Source organism: Triticum aestivum, chromosome 5D (genome assembly GCF_018294505.1).
Source record: "Triticum aestivum cultivar Chinese Spring chromosome 5D, IWGSC CS RefSeq v2.1, whole genome shotgun sequence".
NCBI lineage: Eukaryota > Viridiplantae > Streptophyta > Magnoliopsida > Poales > Poaceae > Triticum > Triticum aestivum.
The window spans coordinates 434033552-434054282 of NC_057808.1; the positions used below are offsets into that span (position 1 = coordinate 434033552).

Here is a 20731-nt window from a genome sequence, read left to right on the forward strand (position 1 = left end):
GCTGGTTTTTCCCCAACAAAATTTCCGTCTCGGTATGATGCTATCCTGATGTTCTTATCAGCGTGCTGCGTGTTATTGTCTTGTGAAATGGCGAAGGCGCATGCATGCCCAACTCTCCTCTGAACAAAGATGAGTGGGGGTTGGCTGCTCATTCGTGCCAAGATTCTTGTTCCTTGTGATGCTCCGTGGCCCTTATGATGCTAAACTTGCATCACCAGCTTACTTTCCTGCTCCCCTTGGATGAAAGGGCCAAGAAATGAATAAAGTGGTGTTGCGGCAGGCGACAGAGCTTAGCTTTTACTCTTGGCCTGCGGAGCCACTGTTTTTACCTAGTACTCCACGAATGAAACGCACCTGTTTTACGCCGTTGGTTTAGATCAATATAACCATTTGGTTATGGTTGTATTATTATCTTAAAACTGATCGTTTGCTTCTTTTTACAAACAATAACTTCTGGTGGCCATGTAAAAAAAAAACTAATGGTCGCATGATGTGTTGTTTGCAGTCCCTGACTGCATTGTCTGCACAAATTCCGTGTCGATCAAAAGGACATACAAGATCTGCTTCTTGTTGGATTTCCCAAGGAACTACTTTTCTAGTTTTAGGATGTCACAGCAATTCCTAAAATGTGAAGTGCTAAAGGCTTCTGTATGGTGAATTTGTTGTAAAACATGATTAGAGGGCTAGATCCATGGCCTGCCTTTTGCCTTTTCTTTTTCCCTTTGTTTCCTTCTTGCCCCTCGTCAATATTCACTCATTTTGATCTGTTGTCCTACTGAATTGATTCCCTCGTTTGCTTTCCCACTTTAAGCATCTTGTCTTTGCTTGATCAGAGAGTCATGGAACCTATCATATTGGCCAGTGGATGAGTTAATACATATACTTCACCTCATTTCAGCACTGGTAACCTAGGCTCTGGCCACCATGGCAGGGCTTGGCATTGGAGCACCAATCGTGAAGGTGTATCATGAGAAATCTATAATCTTACCGGATGTGTCAAGGGTGCTTGCATGCCTGTATGAGAAGGAAATCGACTTTGAGAGAGAGACATTCTCCTCTTACAAGAGCCTACTCAGACTTCAGGTACGTGGTGTCTCTAATTCTCAACTCTGCACGGAGTTAACTGTTCAAGACCATAGGCAGTCTAATATCAGTTTCTAGCAAAACAGTTCAATACCATCATTACATTTTGTTCATGTGCACTCTACAGGCATCGAGCCATGTTCCAGTTCCATTCTATGATGGACCTAATAAATTCCTAGAAGGTAAGGTTTCAGATTTGTGAAGTTCAATTACCATTTCACTTTAGTCCTACATGTCTGGATGCTTATCCTTCTTTCCTACAGTTAAATGATCTTGCTAGTTAGCCTGCTACAAGGACATTTATTGGGCCTTAACTAGGAATCTGTATCAGAAACAAGTGAAAAATCTAGATAGTCTGGCAAAACTTTGTATTATCTGCTAAAGCACACTAGTGTTTGTTGTCAAATTATATTCTTGAGACTTTTGGCATATGCAGGCTCCATTCTCAGTCACTCACCATACCCTATCTCCTTCATTTTGCATGGTAGTTAATCAATGTAGTTAGTACTTCCTGCTTGTCCCTAAAGACTCCCAAATAGTTTGTTCCAAAACAGCATTGTGAATTTTACTGACTTACATCACGCTGAAAGAACTACGATCATGATTAACTTGCCATAAAAGCAGACTCCAGAAATATAGCTTCCATAAAAATAATAGATCAGAGAAATTCATGTTACTTGGGGACGGCAAATCAGCTAAACACTGTTATTTTCTTTTGATGTAATTTGTTCCATCAGCTAAACACTAGTATTTATTTTCGTGTAATTTGTTCTTAGAAGCTAGATGACCCATCATGTTGTTGTTTTTACATTTTGTATGACTAATATTATCCAATGACAAACTCTTCCATGGACCATGGAAGATAAATCCTAGGTTTGCCATGGTTATGTGTTGATTGTATGGGAAAACAATCCTGTAATTCATAAATAAAATATGTAGGATGAATATTGTCACTGCTATATGTTTTGTGTGGTAATAAATAACAAAATCGAGCATTAGAACACTATGTAAGCTCTCCCATATATTGGCTGAGCCCACACTGAAAAATCTCATCAAGAACTTGAGATGAAAGCCATGTTATGTGGGGCTAGGTAAGAGCTTCCTTCCAAACCAAACTATAACAAACTAAAGGCACATCATAAATCATGTACATGTTCCAGTCTGTATATTTCAGTGCTTGTCAGGAGCTCATTATGAAACTGCAATCATGGAAGCTGTTCTAAAATGGCTTTTTACAGTGGACAGTAATGATTATTGGTGGAATTTCAGTTTTTTTTTCTTTGTGTTAGGTAAGTTTAAGGAATGTGTAAAGACAATGATGTTTCTTCATGTGTAGATGGACTTTGATCATATGATTATTTAAGCTGTATAGACAATGATGTTTGATTAAGCTATGCCGTCCATTTTTGATTAAGCTATGATGTCCTTTTGACCGATTAAACTGTAAACTGTTAGCATTTCAGTCAAGATGGGAAATTGCTTTCTTTAAACTTGCCAACTGTGAAAATATGTATGCTGAATTGTGCCTGAAGAATTTTGGCTTTAGTACATGTTGCCATGCCAAGGACAGTGAGCGGGTTTTATCCAAATGAACACATAATTTTTCTCATGCTGTGTTTTTTTTATCACAACAACAATCCTCTTGTCCTAGATACGGTTTTAAGGCACTCAAGCAACATATTTTAAATTATGTACCAGCATAAGTATATAACAAAAATAGAAGAGCAAATAAATGTTCCAACAGAGATATAATTATGTAAGATGTGCTATAATATAGTTTCTTTCGACAGTTGATGTAATAATTGTCATACTATCTTTCTTATTAGCACTAGGCGTTAATATTTGGCGTGCTAATAGGTATAGGACTTTAGTGGGCTGAATATAAAACCAGTATACTTTGACACTCCAGAAGATCATGTTGTGACCCAAGGAGCCTGGCAGTTCCGGAGAGCACATACTTTCCATTAAGAGAGGGGATGCAACATGATCCAAGATGAACTGCTCCTCATACTTATTTCTCATAGTTGGTGGCACATAAAGTAGAACTGATGTCTATTTTGCCAGTAATAAGGAAATTTTATCATTAATACTGAAATATATATATATTTAAATTTCAACTGCTCTCGGCGTTCACACTTTATCCTAGATTTTCTTGTATTCCACTCTTCTGGCACTTTTTCTGTGCTAGTGAAAAGAAGTCTTCATGAAAATGATCATTAGTTTATGCTTATTCGAAATTTATGTTTGTCTTCAATTCCAGAATCAAGAGATATCTGCCGCCATATAGCAGAGACTTATGAAGATCATGGATACCCATTTCTCCTTGGGAAGGATTCCCTTGAGAGGGCTTCCATCGAGGAATGGCTCCACCATGAAGAGCATAATTTCAACCCTCCGAGCAGATCCTTGTTCTGCCACTTGGCCTTTCCCGTTGCTGAAGAAGATGATGATATAGACTTGCAGACGAGAAAGCTAGAAGATGTTCTGGAAGTTTATGAGCAAAGGCTTGGTGACAGTGAATTCCTTGCTGGCAACAAGTTCACTCTTGCTGACCTAGTACACCTGCCAAACTCCTACCACATCACAAATTCTGAAAAGTTTCTGTACCTATATGATTCAAGAAAGAATGTGCAGAGGTGGTGGCATGCTATTTCTAGCCGGGGTTCTTGGCAGAAGGTGCTGAAGGTTATGCATGAGGTGGAGCGGCAGAACAAACAAGAGGAACTTGACAAGCAGCAGCAGCGCAAACAGGAAGAACTTGAGAAGCAGCAGCGGCGTCAGTGGCGGAGACAGCATCCTCCAACCAGCAGATCCCCGTTCCGTCTAGACTCCCGGGAGCAACCCAGCACAAAACCTCACACGATATTGGTTCGCCCCCCTGCTAGTATCATCGCTCCCAAGGCTCCTCAAGCAGAGGAGCCTCATCCTACTGAAACTTCCCGTGATGAAACACCAGTCTCCTCAAGCCCAAGTATCCCTACTACTCATAAACCTTCAGATGTCCGAAGCAAACATACTACCATTTCTACTACACATGAAGAAACTCCACCAGCCTCCGTCCAAAGTACTCCCAGAATTGCTAAAAAGTCTCCTATTCCTGTCGAAAGAAGAATCAATTTTTTTACCCCAGCTACCTCTCCTACCACTACTGAGAAGCCCTCAAGAACTGGTGTTGATAAGCCCAGAATTGGAGACGCCTCACTAACTTCTGAAGCCACCGAAATAGACCTCCCTACTAAATCCAAGCCAAGTTCATCCAAAAAAGCACCTAATAACCTTCATGTGTTTGATTTCTATGAGGCAAGCAGACATACTGATGAAGCAGAACCTTATACTGGACCCACCTCATCAAAACCTTCAGAAATGCTGGACGAGATATCTGAAACTGATGGGCCAAGCAATGCCATTGATCATGCCGAAACCAGTCCAAGATCAGCTAAAGAAGATTCTGACCGACTCAGGGCGTCAGGTTTCTGGACTGAGAACACAGCCCCTAATGCTGATACTGAGGATAAGAAATCAGTTCGATACACTGAGCGTACTTCACAAAGACCTGTTGGAAATATTTCTAGTAGAGCTACTGACCAGAGAGTTACATATACTTCTCCTGAGAAGCCCCATTCAACTGAAGCTCATCAGAAACTGCAGTCTGAGCAGTGGCATGCTGCTGCAGCTGGGTTCCCTGCTGACCGCAGAAAAGATGCTTCTCTCCCTAAGGGTGCAGGAGATGACACTCAAGCTATTCCATTATATGATGATGATGATACCAACCAGGAAGCCAGAGAAACTGCATCTGCACCAAGGCGAACAAGAGCTCAAGATCCATATGATACCCCTGAAGGAACATCATCTAGATCACAACCTATCAGTGCTCCACATGATGCTGTTCCTCCGCCCAAGCGAGCAACATCTGAAGGCCCTTATGCACGAAAGGATGTTGTGGAAGCAAGAAGGTTCCGTGTTGACCGCAGAAAAGATGCTCCCCTCCCGAAGCGTGTACAAGATGACACTCAAGCTATTCCATTATATGATGATGATGATGATGATACCAGCCAGGAAGCCAGAGAACCTGTATCTGCACCAAGGCGAGCAAGGGCTCAAGATCCATATTATACCTCTGAAAGAACATCATCTAGATCACAACCTGTCAATGCTCCACATGACGCTGTTCCTCCGCCCAAGCGAGCAACATCTGAAGGCCCTTATGCACGAAAGGATGTTGTAGAAGCAAGAAGGTTTCCTGCTGACCGCAGAAAAGATGCTCCCCTCCCGAAGCATGTACAAGATGGCACTCAAGCTATTCCATTATATGATGATGATACCAGCCAGGAAGCCAGAGAAACTGCATCTGCACCAAGGCGAGCAAGAGCTCAAGATCCATATGATACCTCTGAAGGAACATCATCTAGATCACAACCTGTCAATGCTCCACATGACGCTGTTCCTCCGCCCAAGCGAGCAACGTCTGAAGGCCCTGCACGAAAGGATGCTGTGGAAGCAAGAAGGTTCCCTGTTGACCACAGAAAAAATGCTCCTCTCCCAAAGCGTGTACGAGATGACACTCAAGCTATTCCATTATATGGTGATGATCATGATACCAACCAGGAAGCCAGAGAAACTGCATCTGCACCAAGGCGAACAAGGGCTCAAGATCCATATGATACCTCTGAAGGAATAGGAACTTACCACTCTTCATCATCTAGACCACATCCTGTCAATGCTCCACATGATGCTGTTCCTCCACCCAAGCAAGCAGCATCTGAAGGCTCTCGACGTGCAACTGCACCATACCTAGCTGCTCAAGAGGTTTTCCAGCAGGGTAGGAAGAGTCCTGCATCAAGGCCAATAGTGCCTCATGATGCCCAAGGCAGCACCGAAGAAGAAGAAACTGTGGAATCATCATCCAAAGCACATCCATTGGATTCTCATCTGGCTGATGTTCGTCCACCTAACCAATTTTTGGATGAAGATGGTTATGGTGCAAGTACACCATTGCAAACAGGAGATACAGATGATCCATATAATGGGAAGCGAGATAGAGGCGCTGCTGCTCCAAAGCGGATGATGTCTCAAGATGCCTTTGAAGAAACAAAGATGACTGATTCTGCATCATTTGAAGCACAAACATCAGATCATCGGCAAGCTGATGCTCCTCCACAAAAGCAACGGCCAACTGAAGATCCTCTAACTACTGCTTCACCATCCAAGAAAAGATATTCTGATGATGAAGATTCGGCCAAACAAGCTAAGCATGCTCATCAGAAACTGCAGTCTGAGCAGTGGCATGCTGCTACAACTGGTTTGAGTAACCTAAAGGGAGAAACTGATGATTTTATGCCTCCTACTCAACAAGAAAAACCTAGCAAAGATGTGCAACATATCTCATCACAAGATACAGAACAAGCAAACACTCGGCCTCTTGCACAAGAACCAGTAGGCATGGATGGACAACTGGTGCAAGGACCAGAAAGGACAGCTCAAACATCCCCAACAAGATATCCAAGAGTTGAAGAAACCAGCAAACAACCTAGAGCCCCTGCTTCTATACCAACACATATAGCAGCTCAAGGTGCTAGGGATGTCTTTAGAGAGTCAAAGGTTGCTGATTCCACACCATTGCAAAAGAGATACCCTGATGCCAAAGATGTCGCCAAGAAATCAAAAGTTACCTTTGAAGAAACAAAAAATTCTGATTCTGCACCATCACGAGGGCAACCTTTGGATTCTCAGGGAGCTGATGCTCCATCATGGAAGAAAGAAGCTGCTGATGCTCCATCACGAGGGCAACCTTTGTATTCTCAGAGAGCTGATGCTCCATCGCGGAAGAAAGAAGCAACTGAAGATCCTCGTTCAACTGCACCAGTCAAAAAGAGACACTCCGATGTTGAAGACACCACCAAACAATCTAGGGATAATGGTTTTAAGCCAAGGCAAATTGTGGGTCAAGATGCTCAAGGCACCTACAAAGAAACAAAGCCCAGTGATCCTGTGTCGTATAGAGAACAATCTTCAGATACTTGGCAAGCTGCACCCACTCCAAGAGAGAAAATAGCAACTGAAGGTGGTCCCAGTGTGACTCCACCATCTAAAAGAAGGTCTCCAAGTGATGAAGACACCATCAAGCAACCTAGGGGCACTGCTCCAGCACCTAGGCGGACAACTTCTCATGATGCTAATGTGAGATTTCAAGATTCAAAACCTGCTGATTCCATGTCATCTAGGGAGCAGCCTTTGAGATCAAGAAAAGAGGTTGAAGATTCTCGTAGCAAAACTTCAGCATTTGACAAGACTCATCCTTATGTTGAAGATAGCACTAGGCAAGCTGCAGACACTGATTTTGGGCCAAGGCAGATTGGAGATGAAGACATCACTGAAGAAAAAAAGGTTGCTGATTCTGCACCATCTGTCAGAGCAAGACACACTGACACCCCACGAACTGCACGTCCTCTGTCACAGCTAGCAGAAGAGGAAGAAGATGCCCAGGATAAATACAGAGAAGGTAGAGAAACTGCACGTCCTCTGTCACAGCAAGCAGAAGAGGAAGAAGATGTCCAGGATAAAGACAGAGAAGGTAGAGACACTGTTTCTGCACCAAAGAAAATGGTGTCCAGAGATGCTCATGACACATATGGAGAAAGAAGGACTCCCCATTCTACATCCACCTCACCCACACCATCCAAAGCACAACCTGCAGATTCTCGGAGCCCTATCAAGGTGGAGAGACCACGTTCTATTTATGAGGAGGACCATCTCGTTGGCCAAGATAGCCATAAGCAACCTCAAACCCTCCCAACTGGTGGGAGAGCAGATGGCTCTACACTAAAGCATCAACAAGATCCTGTGGTTCCATCTATTTCTGAAGAGAAATCAAGTACTCCTCCAGCTCCACCAAGGGCAAGAGTTCGTGATGATCATCCTACTGAAGAGCCATTTAAAGGAGACATTGTTGATGACCGAAAAGGATCACCACCTCTATTGGGCCAAGAACCAACTTCCCAAGTCCAACGTGCCACAGAACTGTCACAGAAAGCAGCTCCTGATGGTGAATTGTCCACCATTGATCAATGGCGGCGCACATCTGTGCCATTACAAGGTGATGATGTGCTGGGTGGGTCTACCATTGATCAAAAGCCAACACCAATGAGTGAAAAATCAATACCCAGTGCTCGGCGTGCCAATGAGATGGTCAAAAAAGAGCAAAGAATGGTACCACCTGCACGAACAGGAGCACAAACGCCCGATGTTCAGCGTGCTCCGTCATCATTCTCAAGAGCTGACACGGCTGAAAGAGATGGAGAGCCGGTACAAATGCAAGCACCTACTCAGCATGCTCGTCCTACTTCAGTGCCTACCAGAAGAGCAACTCCTGATGCTCGTGACACTAGTGATCAAGAGTTTGCGAACAAATCTGATGCCCAAAGATGGAATGCCTTGAAAGCTAAGCATGATGTAGCCATGACCAGTGAAGATGTTCGGGATGACAGTCTGTCAACTCATGATGCTACTGTTGACAACAAGACAGCATTGCCTGCTAGTGAAGCACAAGGTTCAGGCCCTTGGCCCGGTTCAACAGCTACCCCTGTAAATGCTCAACCTACCAGTGACGATGCACGTGTCAGAAGATTTCCACGTGATAAAGGGGCACAACCACCTGAATCAACTCAAGCACAACCCCCTTTTGATGCTCCACATGACTCTGTATCAACCCAAGATGTACCTCGTGACACCTTGGGCAAAACCAAATCTGCCAAACCAAGTTCAACTGAAGGCATGACACCTACAGCTGGACCAGCGCCAACTTTGAAGGCCCAACTTGCTGAACATAAATTTGCTCCATCAGGTGACTCTTAAGTATATTGACTAAAATATGAACCTTCTAACTGACCAAGCGAGGATTAGAAACATGAAAAGATCGTCAAAGCTAATTGTTTGCTTCATGAATTTCAGATCAAAAATTAGCTCGTGCTGCACAACCAACTTCAACTGAAGGCATGCCACCTACAGCTGGACCACAGCCAACTTTCAAGGCCCAACTTGCTGAACAGAAATTTGCCCCATCAGGTGACTAGTTATTCTTAAGTATTGATTAAAATATGAACCTTCTAACTGACCAAGGGAGGATTAGGAACATGAAAATATTGTCAAAGCTAATTGTTCGTTTCATGAATTTCAGATAAAAAAGTAGCTCGTGCTGCGCCTGAATCAAGTAAAGAAGGTACTGGTTTTTCTGCACCCGAGAAACCACAGACAATTTTTCGTCAAGAAGCAAGACCATCTGCGCCAATCACAAAACAAGTTCCATCCTCAGATGCCCACCATGATACCAGGAAAATCAAGCATGTCACCCTTGCTAATTTTCCCCCTGATGTTTCACCAATACCACCTTTTCCAAGTCGTGAGCAAGTTCCCCATGCACCACAAACATTCCCTAATAAAAAAGACATGGCACCTGCACCAGGCACAAAGGACTCTCTAGCCCCAGATACCCAAATTGCTTCAGAAAATGTTCAGGAAGCCATTCCTGACAATTATCGCACTGATGAGTTAACAGTGCCATTTGTCTCGAGTGGAAAACAAGGTTCCTATGCTGGACCCTTTACTGAACCACAGGAAGGACCATCTCCTGATGCTCATGGCGCTGCAGATGACAAGGACATAACTAAATATCCATCTGATAGTTATGTTCGTCCCACCAGTGGTAGCGATGTATTTCCTGCTGTGAAGAAATCTGCCCCATCAGGTAACCAGATTCTCTTTCAAGTTGAAAAACAGTGCACCTTCTAGGATCCTAAAGCTACCTTTCTCAAAACTAAATATCCTGCTACGTACTGACATCTCTTCTTGCTTTTTAGGTCAAGATTCAATTCAGTCTGCACAACAATCTTCCTCAGCTGAGACTAGGAAAGAAGAGACTATCGTTTCTGCAGCTGGACCCACACTGCCCACAACCATCGGTAAAGACACGCAAGGTTCTCGGCGCCCTATCAAGGCGGAGAGAACACCTTCTGCTTATCAGGAGGACCATCTTGTTGCCCAAGACAGCCATGAGCAACCTCAAACCCTCCCAACTGGTGGCAGAGCAGATGATTCTACACCAAAGCGTCAACAAGATCCTAAAGATAAATCAAGTACTCCTCCAGCTCCACCCAGAGCAAGAGTTCGTGATGATCATCCTACTGAAGAGCCTTTTAACGGAGACACTGTTGATGAGCAAAAAGGAGCACCACCTCTATTGGGCCAAGAACCAACTTCCCAAGTCCAACGTGCCACTGAACTATCACAGGAAGCAGCTCCCGATGGAGATATGTCCAGCAAACCTTCCACCATTGGTCAATGGCAGCGCACATCTGTGCCGCTACAAGGTATAACTCCCAATTCTGGTGATGATGTGCTGGGTGGGTCTACCATTGATCAAAAGCCAACACCAATGAGTGAACAATCAATACCCAGTGCTCGGGGTGCCAGTGAGATGGTAGAAAAAGAGCAAAGAATGGCACCACCTGCACGACCAGGAGCACGAACACCCGATGTTCTGAGTGCTCCATCATCATTCTCAGCAGCTGACAGAGCTGAGAGAGATGGAGAACCAGTACAAATGCAAGCACCAACTCTGCATGATCAAGGGGCACAACCACCTGAATCAACTCAAGCACAATCACCTTTTGATGCTCCACGTGACTCGGTATCAACCCAAGATGTACCTAGTGATGCCTTGGACAAAACCAATGTTGCAAAATCAACTTCAACTGAAGGCAAGGCACCAGCGCCAACTTCGAAGGCCCAGCTTGCTGAAGAGAAATTTGCTCCATCAGGTGACCAGTTTCTCTTAAGTATTGACTAAAATGTGAACCTTCTAGGTCAACGAGGGAGGATTAGGAACATGAAAATATCGTCAAAGCTAATTGTTTGCTTCATGAATTTCAGATAAAAAATTAGCTCGTGCTGCACGACCAACTTCAACTGAAGGCATGACACCTACAGCTGGACCAGCGCCAACTTCGAAGGCCCAACTTCCTGAGCAGAAATTTGCTCCATCAGGTGACTAGTTACTCTCAAGCATTGGCTAAAATATATAAACCTTCTAACAGACCAAGGGGGATTAGAAACATGAAAGATCGTCAAAGCTAATTGTTTGCTTCATGAGTTTCAGATAAAAAACCTGAGAAACCACAGACAATTTTTCGTCAAGAAGCGAGACCATCTGCGCCAATCACAAAACAAGTTCCATCCTCAGATTCCCATCATGCTACTAGGAAAATCCAGCAACCCACCCTTGATAATGTTCCCACTGATGATTCATCAATACCACCTTTTCCAAGTCATGAACAAGTTTCCCATGCACCACAAGCATTCCCTAGTAAAAAAGACAGGGCACCTGCACCAGGCACAAAGGACTCCCCAGCCTCAAATACCCAAATTGCTTCAGCAAAAGTCCAGGAAACTATGCCTGACAATTATCGCACTGATGAGTTAACAGTGCCATCTGTCTCAAGTGAAAAACAAGGTTCCTATGCTGGATCCTCTACTGAACCACATGAAGGATCATCTCCTGATGCTTATGGTGCTGCAGATGCCAAGGACATAACTAAATATCCATCTAGGCAAGCACCAGTTTTAGAATATAGGCCTGATTCAACACCAGCTGATAGTTATGTTCGTCCCATCAGTGGTAGCGAAGTATTTCCTGCTGTAAAGAAATCTGCCCCATCAGGTAACCATATTCTCTTTCAAGTTGGAAAACAGCACACCTTGTAGCATCCTCAAGCTACCTTTCTCAAAACTAAATATCCTGCTACTTACTGACATCGCTTCTTGCATTTTAGATCAAGATTCAGTTCAGTCTGCAAAACAACCTTCCCCAGCTGAGACCAAGAAAGAAGAGACTATCGTTGCTGCAGCTGAACCGACATTGCCAACAATTGTCGGTAAAGACACAGAAGGTATGCGAGGCACTCCAACCTTGGATTACGATCCCACGGGAGACAAACGTGCTGATATTCAGAGTGGTAGATCTGATGAAGTAGCCCTTCCAGAACAGAAATCCGGACCCTCAGGTTAGTTATCTCAGTGTGACTATGCAGGCCTATAGATGATTACATGCAGAAAAACTTACTCTAAAATACAAAGTTACCCTTGTATAATTTTCTTGCTACTACTAATGCTGCCACTTGCGTTTCAGATCGGGATTCAGCTCGTTCTACGCAATCAAGATCCTCTGCTGAGCCTATGGATAAAGAGCTTAATTATCCAAGTTCTGCAAAACCACTTTCCTCTGCCACACCTGACCAGACAAAGGACTTACAACCTACTATTGGTCAACAAGTGCCTGCACCAGGAACATCAGAATATCCATCCTCAGGTACCCACCATACTTCAGGGAAATTTCAGGAAGTTGCTCCTGATGATCACCATATTGTTGAATCAAGTCCAGGCAAAGGACAAGTTTACCGCACCGAACCTGATCTTGAGGTATCTGAAGGCCTAGTCCCTTATTCACGTAGTGTCATAGGTGAAAAGACTATGAGACCTCCATCTAGCCAAGCACAAAGTTCAGACTCAAAACCTGATCCCACCCAAAACCGTGGCGATGAGCCTTCCACAAGATCTTTACCCAATCAAGTAGCAAAACAACATGCAGAAACCCAATCACCACCGACTCTCGTGGTTCCATATGACTCCGAATCCACCCAAGATGTAACTTCTGACACCTTAGGCAAAGCCAAGTCACTAAAACCATCCTCTATTGATCAACAAGCTACAGGCTCAGCATCAACTCCTGACACTCATCTTGGTGGTGCATCAGGGGAAGTAGCTCGCCCAGGACAGAAATTACCCTTGAAAGGTAATGGTCTTACTGTGCAAAACAGTGCACCTTTTAGCAAATTTGTAGCTGATTTAACATAATAAAGCTTCATAAAAAACCCACAGCTCTGATAAAAAAAAATCCCTTTCGGATTTTCAGATCAAGATTCAGCTAACTCTACACAGAAGTCTTCCTACAGTGAGCCACAAAAAGAACAGTCCACTGTTGCTGCACCTAATCAATCCAAGGGGTCACAAGCAACTAGTGAAGTAGTAACCCCCGCTGATCAAAGCATAGCTCCATCAGGTAATTATCCTTTCTTTAGTCTGGAGAAATAGTGTACCTTCCAGCACACCTACTATTGAACAAGAGCTTTCCTCAAAACTAGCAGTCTCACCACAATTATGCCATTTCTCGGCAGTACTCAGTTCTTCTTTCTATTTTGCAGAACCACTTTCTTTTGTTGAAACAAATAAAGAATTTACTGTTGCTGAAGCTGAAGAAAGCAAAGTGTCTCGACCAGTCAACGCTCAGCAAGACATTAAGCATGTACCGGACATTTCAGAACCAGTACTTGATAATGTTTCGATGGAAGAACAATATCAACATGCTTCTGAGCCACGTGAAGGACCACCTCCTGATGTGCATGGCACCTTCGTCGACAGAAAGACAGCTCCCTCTTCTAGTCAAGCACAACGTCCAGATGCAAAACATGATGTGCTACCATTGAGTGTTGATGTTGACAAAAAAACAGTTCCACCTTCTAGTCAAGCACAAATTCTACCATCGAGTGTTGATGTTGGTCCTAGCAGTAATGAACAGCCAACTACAAGACTTCGACGTGATCAAGAGGCACAGGCGCAGCTACCTGCAGCAACTAAGCAACCACCACCTTTTGAGGCTCCAGTCTACTCTAAATCTAACCAAGATGCCCCTAAGTCCTTCAAACTACCCTCTGCTGATCAAGATGTCATGTCACCTAAAGTGGTGCCAGCATCAGCACCAGACACTCAATTTGGTCTAGTATCCGATGAAATAACTCATGATGGGCAAAACTCCCCTTTGTCAGGTAATCAAGCTCTTTACTCTGATGAGTGTGGACAAACAATAGTAATTCTAGCAAAGCTATATTTGATTGTGTCTAACATGATTCCTTTAAAAGTTGATTAAATACATGCTCTGACAGTAAGGCTGTTCCATGCATTTCAGCTCAAGATATAGCTCGTTCTGCACAAAGGCCTTTCTTTGTTGAGCCAACAAAAGAAGATGGTATTGTTGCTGCATCCGGTCAAACTAACGAGGCACGGCCTATAAGTGGTCAACGAGGAATAACTCCTACTCCAGACAAACAAAGAATTCCTGATCTGCGTGGTGCTGGTGATGAAAAGATGTCACTTCCATCTAGCCAAGCACAAAACTCAGACATTAGGCCTGATTCAGCACCAATTGGTGGTGATGTTCATCGTACTAGTGGCGATGAACCAGCCACAAGCTCTGTACGTGATTCACAGGCTCGGCCTCCTGCAGGAACTCAGAATGTACCTGATGGTTTCTTGGAAAATACCAAGTCACCAAGACCACCCTCCACTGATCAAGAACCTATGGCTAGTCTAGCACCAGCTCCAGATGCTCCGCAAGGTATCACACTGCATGAAGCAACTATTGCTAAACACAAATTATTAAATTTACTCCACTAAATAATCTGTTCTTTTGGCGCACCTTTTACTCGTCAATTTTACATCAGGCATTTTTTGTGCTATAGAAATTAATCATCTTTACACTGTTAACACTGATCATTGATGTACTGCAGATCAAGATTCAAATCGTTCTTCACAGTTTTCTCCCTCTCTTGTATCAAGGAAAGATGTTGCTAATGCTGATCAAACCAATGTATCACAAGCAGGCCTGCGAGAGCCCCCGAGTTCAGATGCTAAACTTCCTTCAAAGGAAATACAAGAATCTAGCCCCGATGCTTATCTCACCAAGTCAGAGAAACCACTTCCTATGAAAGGTAAAACAGTAATGCCCTAGACTTATTCAGTATACAGAATTTTGTTTTAGCCCATGATGTTGAATCTAAAATCTCTTACGAGATCATGCTGAACAACACTAAGGACAATGTAGAAACTTGCTAGACTATTAATGAGTGATCCCTGCTCATTGAACCTGTAACAATTCCGCATAAACCATGTAAAATGCATCTGTTCCTTCATTTTTAATGTTAGGACAAACGTGTGTACTTACACAACTAAAGGTGATGAAACATTGTTCTCAAATCATATACAGATCCAGTTCGGCCTCCACATGAAGCTTCCTTTGATTTATCGAGCGGTGAAAAGCCCCCTATGATCAAAGGTGATCAGGTCAGCACAATATCAGATGTCAGTCCCTCAGCCAGCGAAGAAGTTGGTCAATCCAAAAATAGTGCAGTTAAAGGACCAATCTCTGCAGAGTTAGTATCATCATTCCCTCAGAAGAACCTCGAGAAAACATCACCTGAAGAAAAATGGAACCAGCAGCAGCAAACAGACCAGTCCACCACTAGATCATCTGAAGATAACAACATCGAAGCCAGTGGAACTAGAAACCCTAACACCTCAACAACGTCTAGAGATATACAACCTTCACCTCTCAAGGAAAGAATGCAGGCAGTTGAAGGATCCAGAAACCAACAACAGTCTGACCAAGCTGTCTTTCAATCCATACAGGATAACAGAACACAAATTCAAGAAACTAAGGCACGAGACACTGGATTTGACAAGCCTGAAGTGATTAGGGCCGATTCAGCACCAACCAGTGGTGATGCTCATCGTACAAGCGGTGATGGGCCAACCACAAGTTCTTTACGTGATTCACAGGCACAGCCTTCTGCAGGAACTGAGAATGTACCTGCTGTTTACTCGGAAAAGGAGTCACCAAGACCACTCTCCACTGATCAAGAAGTCATGAAACCTATGACTAACCCAACACCAGCTCCAGATTCTCCGCAAGGTAACGCTAAGCAGTCACTGCTAAACACATAAATTTACTCCACTAGATAATTGGTATTTTCTGTCTGCGTCTTTTACTGGCAATTAAGGATCAGGCAATTTTTGCGCAACATAAATAAATTACTGTTTCACTGTTAACACTGATAATCAATGTACTGCAGATCAATATTCAAATCATGCTTCACAGTTTACTCCCTCTGTTGTATCAAGGAAAAATGTTGCTAATGCTGATAAAACCAATATATCAGAAGCAGGCCTGCGAGGCCCTGCGAGTTCAGATGCTACACTTTCTTCAGAGCAAATACAAGAATCTAGGCCTGATGATTATCTCACCAAGTCGGAGAAAGAACTTCCCATGAAAGGTAAAACTGTAATGCCCTAGACTTATTCAGTAAGAGATTTTTGTTTTAGCCCATAAAGTTACAGCTGAAAACTTTTGCAAGATCATGCTGAACTACACCAAGGAAAATGTGGAAACTCACTATACTCCTAACGAGTGATCCCTCCTCATTGAACCTGTAGCATAAACCATACACAACACTATTTTGCCTTGATAGAGATAATGATAGCACAAAATTTTGTACTTCCACAACTAACGGTTTTGTCCTTGTATTACAGGTACAGATCCAGTTCAGCCTCCAGAAGTAGCTGCCTTTGATTTGCCGAGCGATGGAAAACCTACTATGATCAAAGGTGACCAGGTGAATACAATATCAAGTGTCAGTCTCTCAGCCAGCCAGCCAGTTGGTGAGTCTGAAAGTGCAGTTGAAAGACCACTCTCAGATGAGTTAGTATCATCATTTCCTGAAAAACACCTTGAAAAAAGATCACCTGAAGAAAAATCGAACCAGCAGCAGCAAACTGACCAGTCCAGCACTAGATTAACTAAAGATGATAGCATAGAATCCAGTGGAATCGCAAGCCAAAATATCTTGACAACATCCAGAGATATACAACCTTCTCCACTCAAGCAAAACAATCAGGCAGCTGAAAGATCCAGAAAACAACAACAGGCTGACCCTGTCTTTCAATCAACACAGGACAACAAAAGGCAGACTGAAGAAACTGAGGCACAAGACACTGGATCTGACCAGCATGAAGAAATTAATCCTGATTCAGCACCAACCAGTGGTGATGCTAATCGTACAAGTGGTGATGGGCCAGCCACAAGTTCTTTACGTAATTCACAGGCACAGCCTCCTGCAGAAACTCAGAATGCACCTGTTGTTTTCTCGGAAAAGATCAAGTCACCAAGACCACCCTCCACTGATCAAGAACTTGTGACACCTCTGACTAGCCCAGCACCAACTCCAGATACTCCGCAAGGTACCACAACATGTGCAGCAGCCACTGCTAAACATAAATTTACTACACTAGATAATCAGTCTATTTTGTATGGACAATGTATGCACCTTTTACTGGACCATCTTAGATCTGACAACTTCTGCACACCTTTAATTAACCAACACTACTCATTACTGTACTTTGCAGAAAAAGATTCAACTCGGTCTCCTCAGTTGCCTCCTCCTGTTGAATCAAGGAGAGATATTGCTAACACCGGTCAAACCAATTTATCACCAGCAGGCTTGAGAGAGACCGCAAGTTCAGATGCTATGCCTCCTTCAGAGAAAATACAAGAATCTAGCCCTGATGCTTATCTCTCTAAGTCAGAGAAACCAATTCTTCCTTTGACAGGTAAGAACAATTATTGTAGATTTATTCAGCATACAGATTTGTTTTAGCTCACAAACTTGAGAAATTAGTCTGAACAACACCAAGGGACAATGTGGGAACTTAGTAGTTCAGACTCCAAACGAGTTAATCCCTGATCAATGAACCTATGCCAGTTTGGAAATAAAGCATATAGAATGCAACTCTACCTTCATAGTTCGCGCGTAATGTTAGGACAAAAGTCTGTACTTGCACAACTAACGGTCATGAAATTTCTTGCCTCTAAATCAGGTACGGATACAGTTCAGCCTCCAGTTGAAGGTTCCTTTGATTTGTCAAGCGATGGGAAGCCCACTATGATCAAAGGTGACCAGGCCAACACAAAATCAAATGTTAGTCTGTCACCCAGCCAAGCAGTTGGTCAATCTGAAAATAGTGCAGTTAAAGGAGCACCCTCTGATGATTCAGTATCACCATTTCCTCAAAAGAACCTCGAAAGGACATCACCTGAAGAAAAACCGAAGCAGCAGCAGCAATCCAGCACTAGATCATCTAGAGATGACAGCATAGAAGCCAGTGAAACCGCAAGCCCAAACATCTTAGCATCTGGAGATATACAACCATCACCTCTCAACCAACGGTCACCTATGAAGGAAAACATTCAGGCAGCTGAGGGATTCAGAAACCAACAACAGGCTGACCAAGATTTTTTTCAACCAAGACAGGACAACCGAAAGCAAATGGAAGAAACTGAGGCACAAGACACTTCAACTGACTATCCCGAAAACACAAATGGAGCATCTCAAAGAGCTGCTTTGGAACAACAACAGGGAGAAAATGTCCGGAGGGCTCAGCGGCAGAGCAATGACACAAACAATAGCTATGAACCAACTAAAGATGCTCCAAATATCATCCAGGCAGACAATAAACCTGAGAGCAGCTCGAGAACTCCTGAAGAACCCAGGCAACAAGCACAGCCGGAAGGCAAAACTCGAGGTGGCGAAATCATGTCGCCAGCCTCTGAAACCGGGCAGCCTGAAGAAAGCGATCTCCCACCAAGCAATAAGGGTATCACTAGTCAATCTCAGTCAGAAACCTCAGACAAACTGGAAGACCAAACTTCCTCTTCTACCCGGAACAGAGGCACAGACTCCAGCAAATTGGACGGGGCAACTGATGACACCAAGTCCGCCGACACGGACGATAATAATCCATCGTCATGAATCACGGCGGCATGGCTCCTCAACCAACACATGATGCTGGAGTGCGCCCCTGAATAAATATCAAGGAGAAGTCTGTTTGGGAACTCACTCACCTCTCTGTCTTGTTTTTTCATGGCTTTGTTTTGTTCAGATAATAAGGCCCGTCCTCTTGTCATCCTCGAATGGGGCCATTGTCATGTAGCAGTAACTTTTTTCCTGCTCTTTCTGTTGAAAATTGGCAGCTTGTTTGCTCGTGAAAGTGACTGTATTCTGTCTGATTTTTTGTAATTATGGGACTGCGACGGGCAGCTTTGTTCTCTGCAATCAACTTCTTCCACTGCAATCAATCCCAGTGGCATGCTCAAGATGGTTCTCTGCAGTTGCTGATTTTTAAGTATATGGATGTTAATGTAAGCAATGATCCTTGGTCAAACCCAATTCTCCTCGTATGATTAATTGTTGTTGGGTTCACTTACCAAATTCACATACGAGGGTGGATGTGAAGGCCGATTTTACTGTTCCTGCTGTATCATGAATTTGATGCGTGTGTAGTGTGTCTTGATTGAGCATCTGAACTTGGTTTGCTTGATGCGTTCGACTTTTTCATTGAAGAAATTTCTGACAGGCTGCAGTTTTTTTTTTGCTAGATAGTAATTTTTTCAGCATCCTGATTTGTATATTTAGACAGTATTCGAGCGTTGTTGTTACAGACACTGCAGGAAAAATTAGGTGGAGGCGCTAGAGTGTAACAGCTCCGAAGTTGATATGAACATTCAGGGAACAAACAACTAAAGAAGATGATGCAAGCAGACGATACTAATGCAGTGGCACCACGAATTCTCTCATGATATTTTTTTGGACCTCATTCTCTCTCATGGTATTAGCAAAACTAGGCCAACAGATTATCTTGGTGAAGCAGCAGGCCTGAACGGCGTGTGCCCACGCACTGGAGCAAACACGGCCAGCCCATGCCCTCGCCGGCCTGCCCCTGTTACAGATATATTTGGATTACTTATATTTGGTAGTCTAGAATTTATAATCCGTCTCCTACCTTATTTTTAGAAGAGGCTTCTTGCCCTTCAAGTCTTGTACTCAATATATACTCGTCCTCGAGGCTTAGTAATACATCTATCATATTCCGCCAACAATCCCTCTCCCTCCCTTCTAACATGGTATCAGCATAATCGATCCAAATCCTAGCCGTCGCCCGACGCTTCCGCTTCGTGCCGCCCTCGGGGGGTCGGCCTTCATGACCGCCGCTGGGGCCGCGCCGCCCGTACCTAGGGTTCGTCCGCCGGTCGTGTTGACCGGCTGCTGTAGAGAATCTTTTTCCCAAGCCCTTGCTTCAGGTTTTTCTCTTTCTCGCCGGTCATCTTGATCGGCATTTTTTTGGTTTTTATCTATGCTTGATCGGTTTGCGTCGCCCGCCGCCGCCGTCGACCCCCGCGCGCCTCTACTTCGAGCCCAACGCGACCAACCGGCCTCTCCTCCGACCCGACGGCCATGCGCGCCAAGGCGGCCCCGTCAGGGCCAGCCGCCGTCCGTGCGTCGGCCCGCCCGTCGCCCTGCGCCGGCCGTCTCCGCGCTGCTCCGACCGGGACTCCTGCATCGCCCTGACCCGGCGGCCTCGCGCCATGCGGCGGCCCATCATAGCCGCCGTTCGCGCGTCGCCCCACCCATCGATCGACACCACCCGCCTCCGCCGCGTTTGCACGACGGCCCTGCGGTTTGCCTCGCCGGCTTCGTCCCCGGCTGCGTCGGGCCGGCCACGTCAGGCTCGTCGGCTGCCTCAGCTCGGGCGCCGCAGTTATGTAGGTCGCTCGGGCCTTGCTGCCCTGGCGCCAGCGCTGTTTTGGCAGCCCGGGTCCCGGCGCTGACGCGCTCGTCCGCACGCCGTCCCATCCGTCATCGCCGGCTTCATCTCGGACTCCGCCGCCACCCCGCCTCTGCCGAGCGTCATCCCTGACCTCGCACGCGATCGG

At 44.5% G+C, this 20731-nt stretch overlaps 1 protein-coding gene across 5 annotated transcripts; it reads left to right on the plus strand.

Moving 5' to 3' along the window:
- The first annotated feature begins 83 nt into the window (after window positions 1-83).
- LOC123122432 (serine/arginine repetitive matrix protein 2) lies at window positions 84-19114 on the plus strand. 5 transcript variants are annotated; one of them, XM_044542631.1, is made up of 20 exons: window positions 85-1083; window positions 1211-1265; window positions 3344-8923; window positions 9031-9144; window positions 9257-9823; window positions 9936-10895; window positions 11008-11121; window positions 11234-11794; window positions 11907-12137; window positions 12263-12442; window positions 12515-12925; window positions 13046-13192; window positions 13335-13955; window positions 14096-14524; window positions 14697-14897; window positions 15173-15877; window positions 16038-16238; window positions 16495-17202; window positions 17368-17571; window positions 17839-19114. In XM_044542631.1, the coding sequence occupies exons 1-20, from the start codon at window positions 925-927 to the stop codon at window positions 18768-18770; spliced, it is 13080 nt and encodes a 4359-aa protein (XP_044398566.1). In that variant the 5' UTR covers window positions 85-924; the 3' UTR covers window positions 18771-19114. The 5 variants fall into 5 exon arrangements, with proteins under 5 accessions (XP_044398567.1, XP_044398566.1, XP_044398568.1 ...); XM_044542630.1 differs by having other exon boundaries at window positions 86-1083; window positions 12263-12925; XM_044542632.1 differs by lacking the exon at window positions 11008-11121 and having other exon boundaries at window positions 84-1083; window positions 12263-12925.
- The last annotated feature ends 1617 nt before the right edge of the window (window positions 19115-20731 follow it).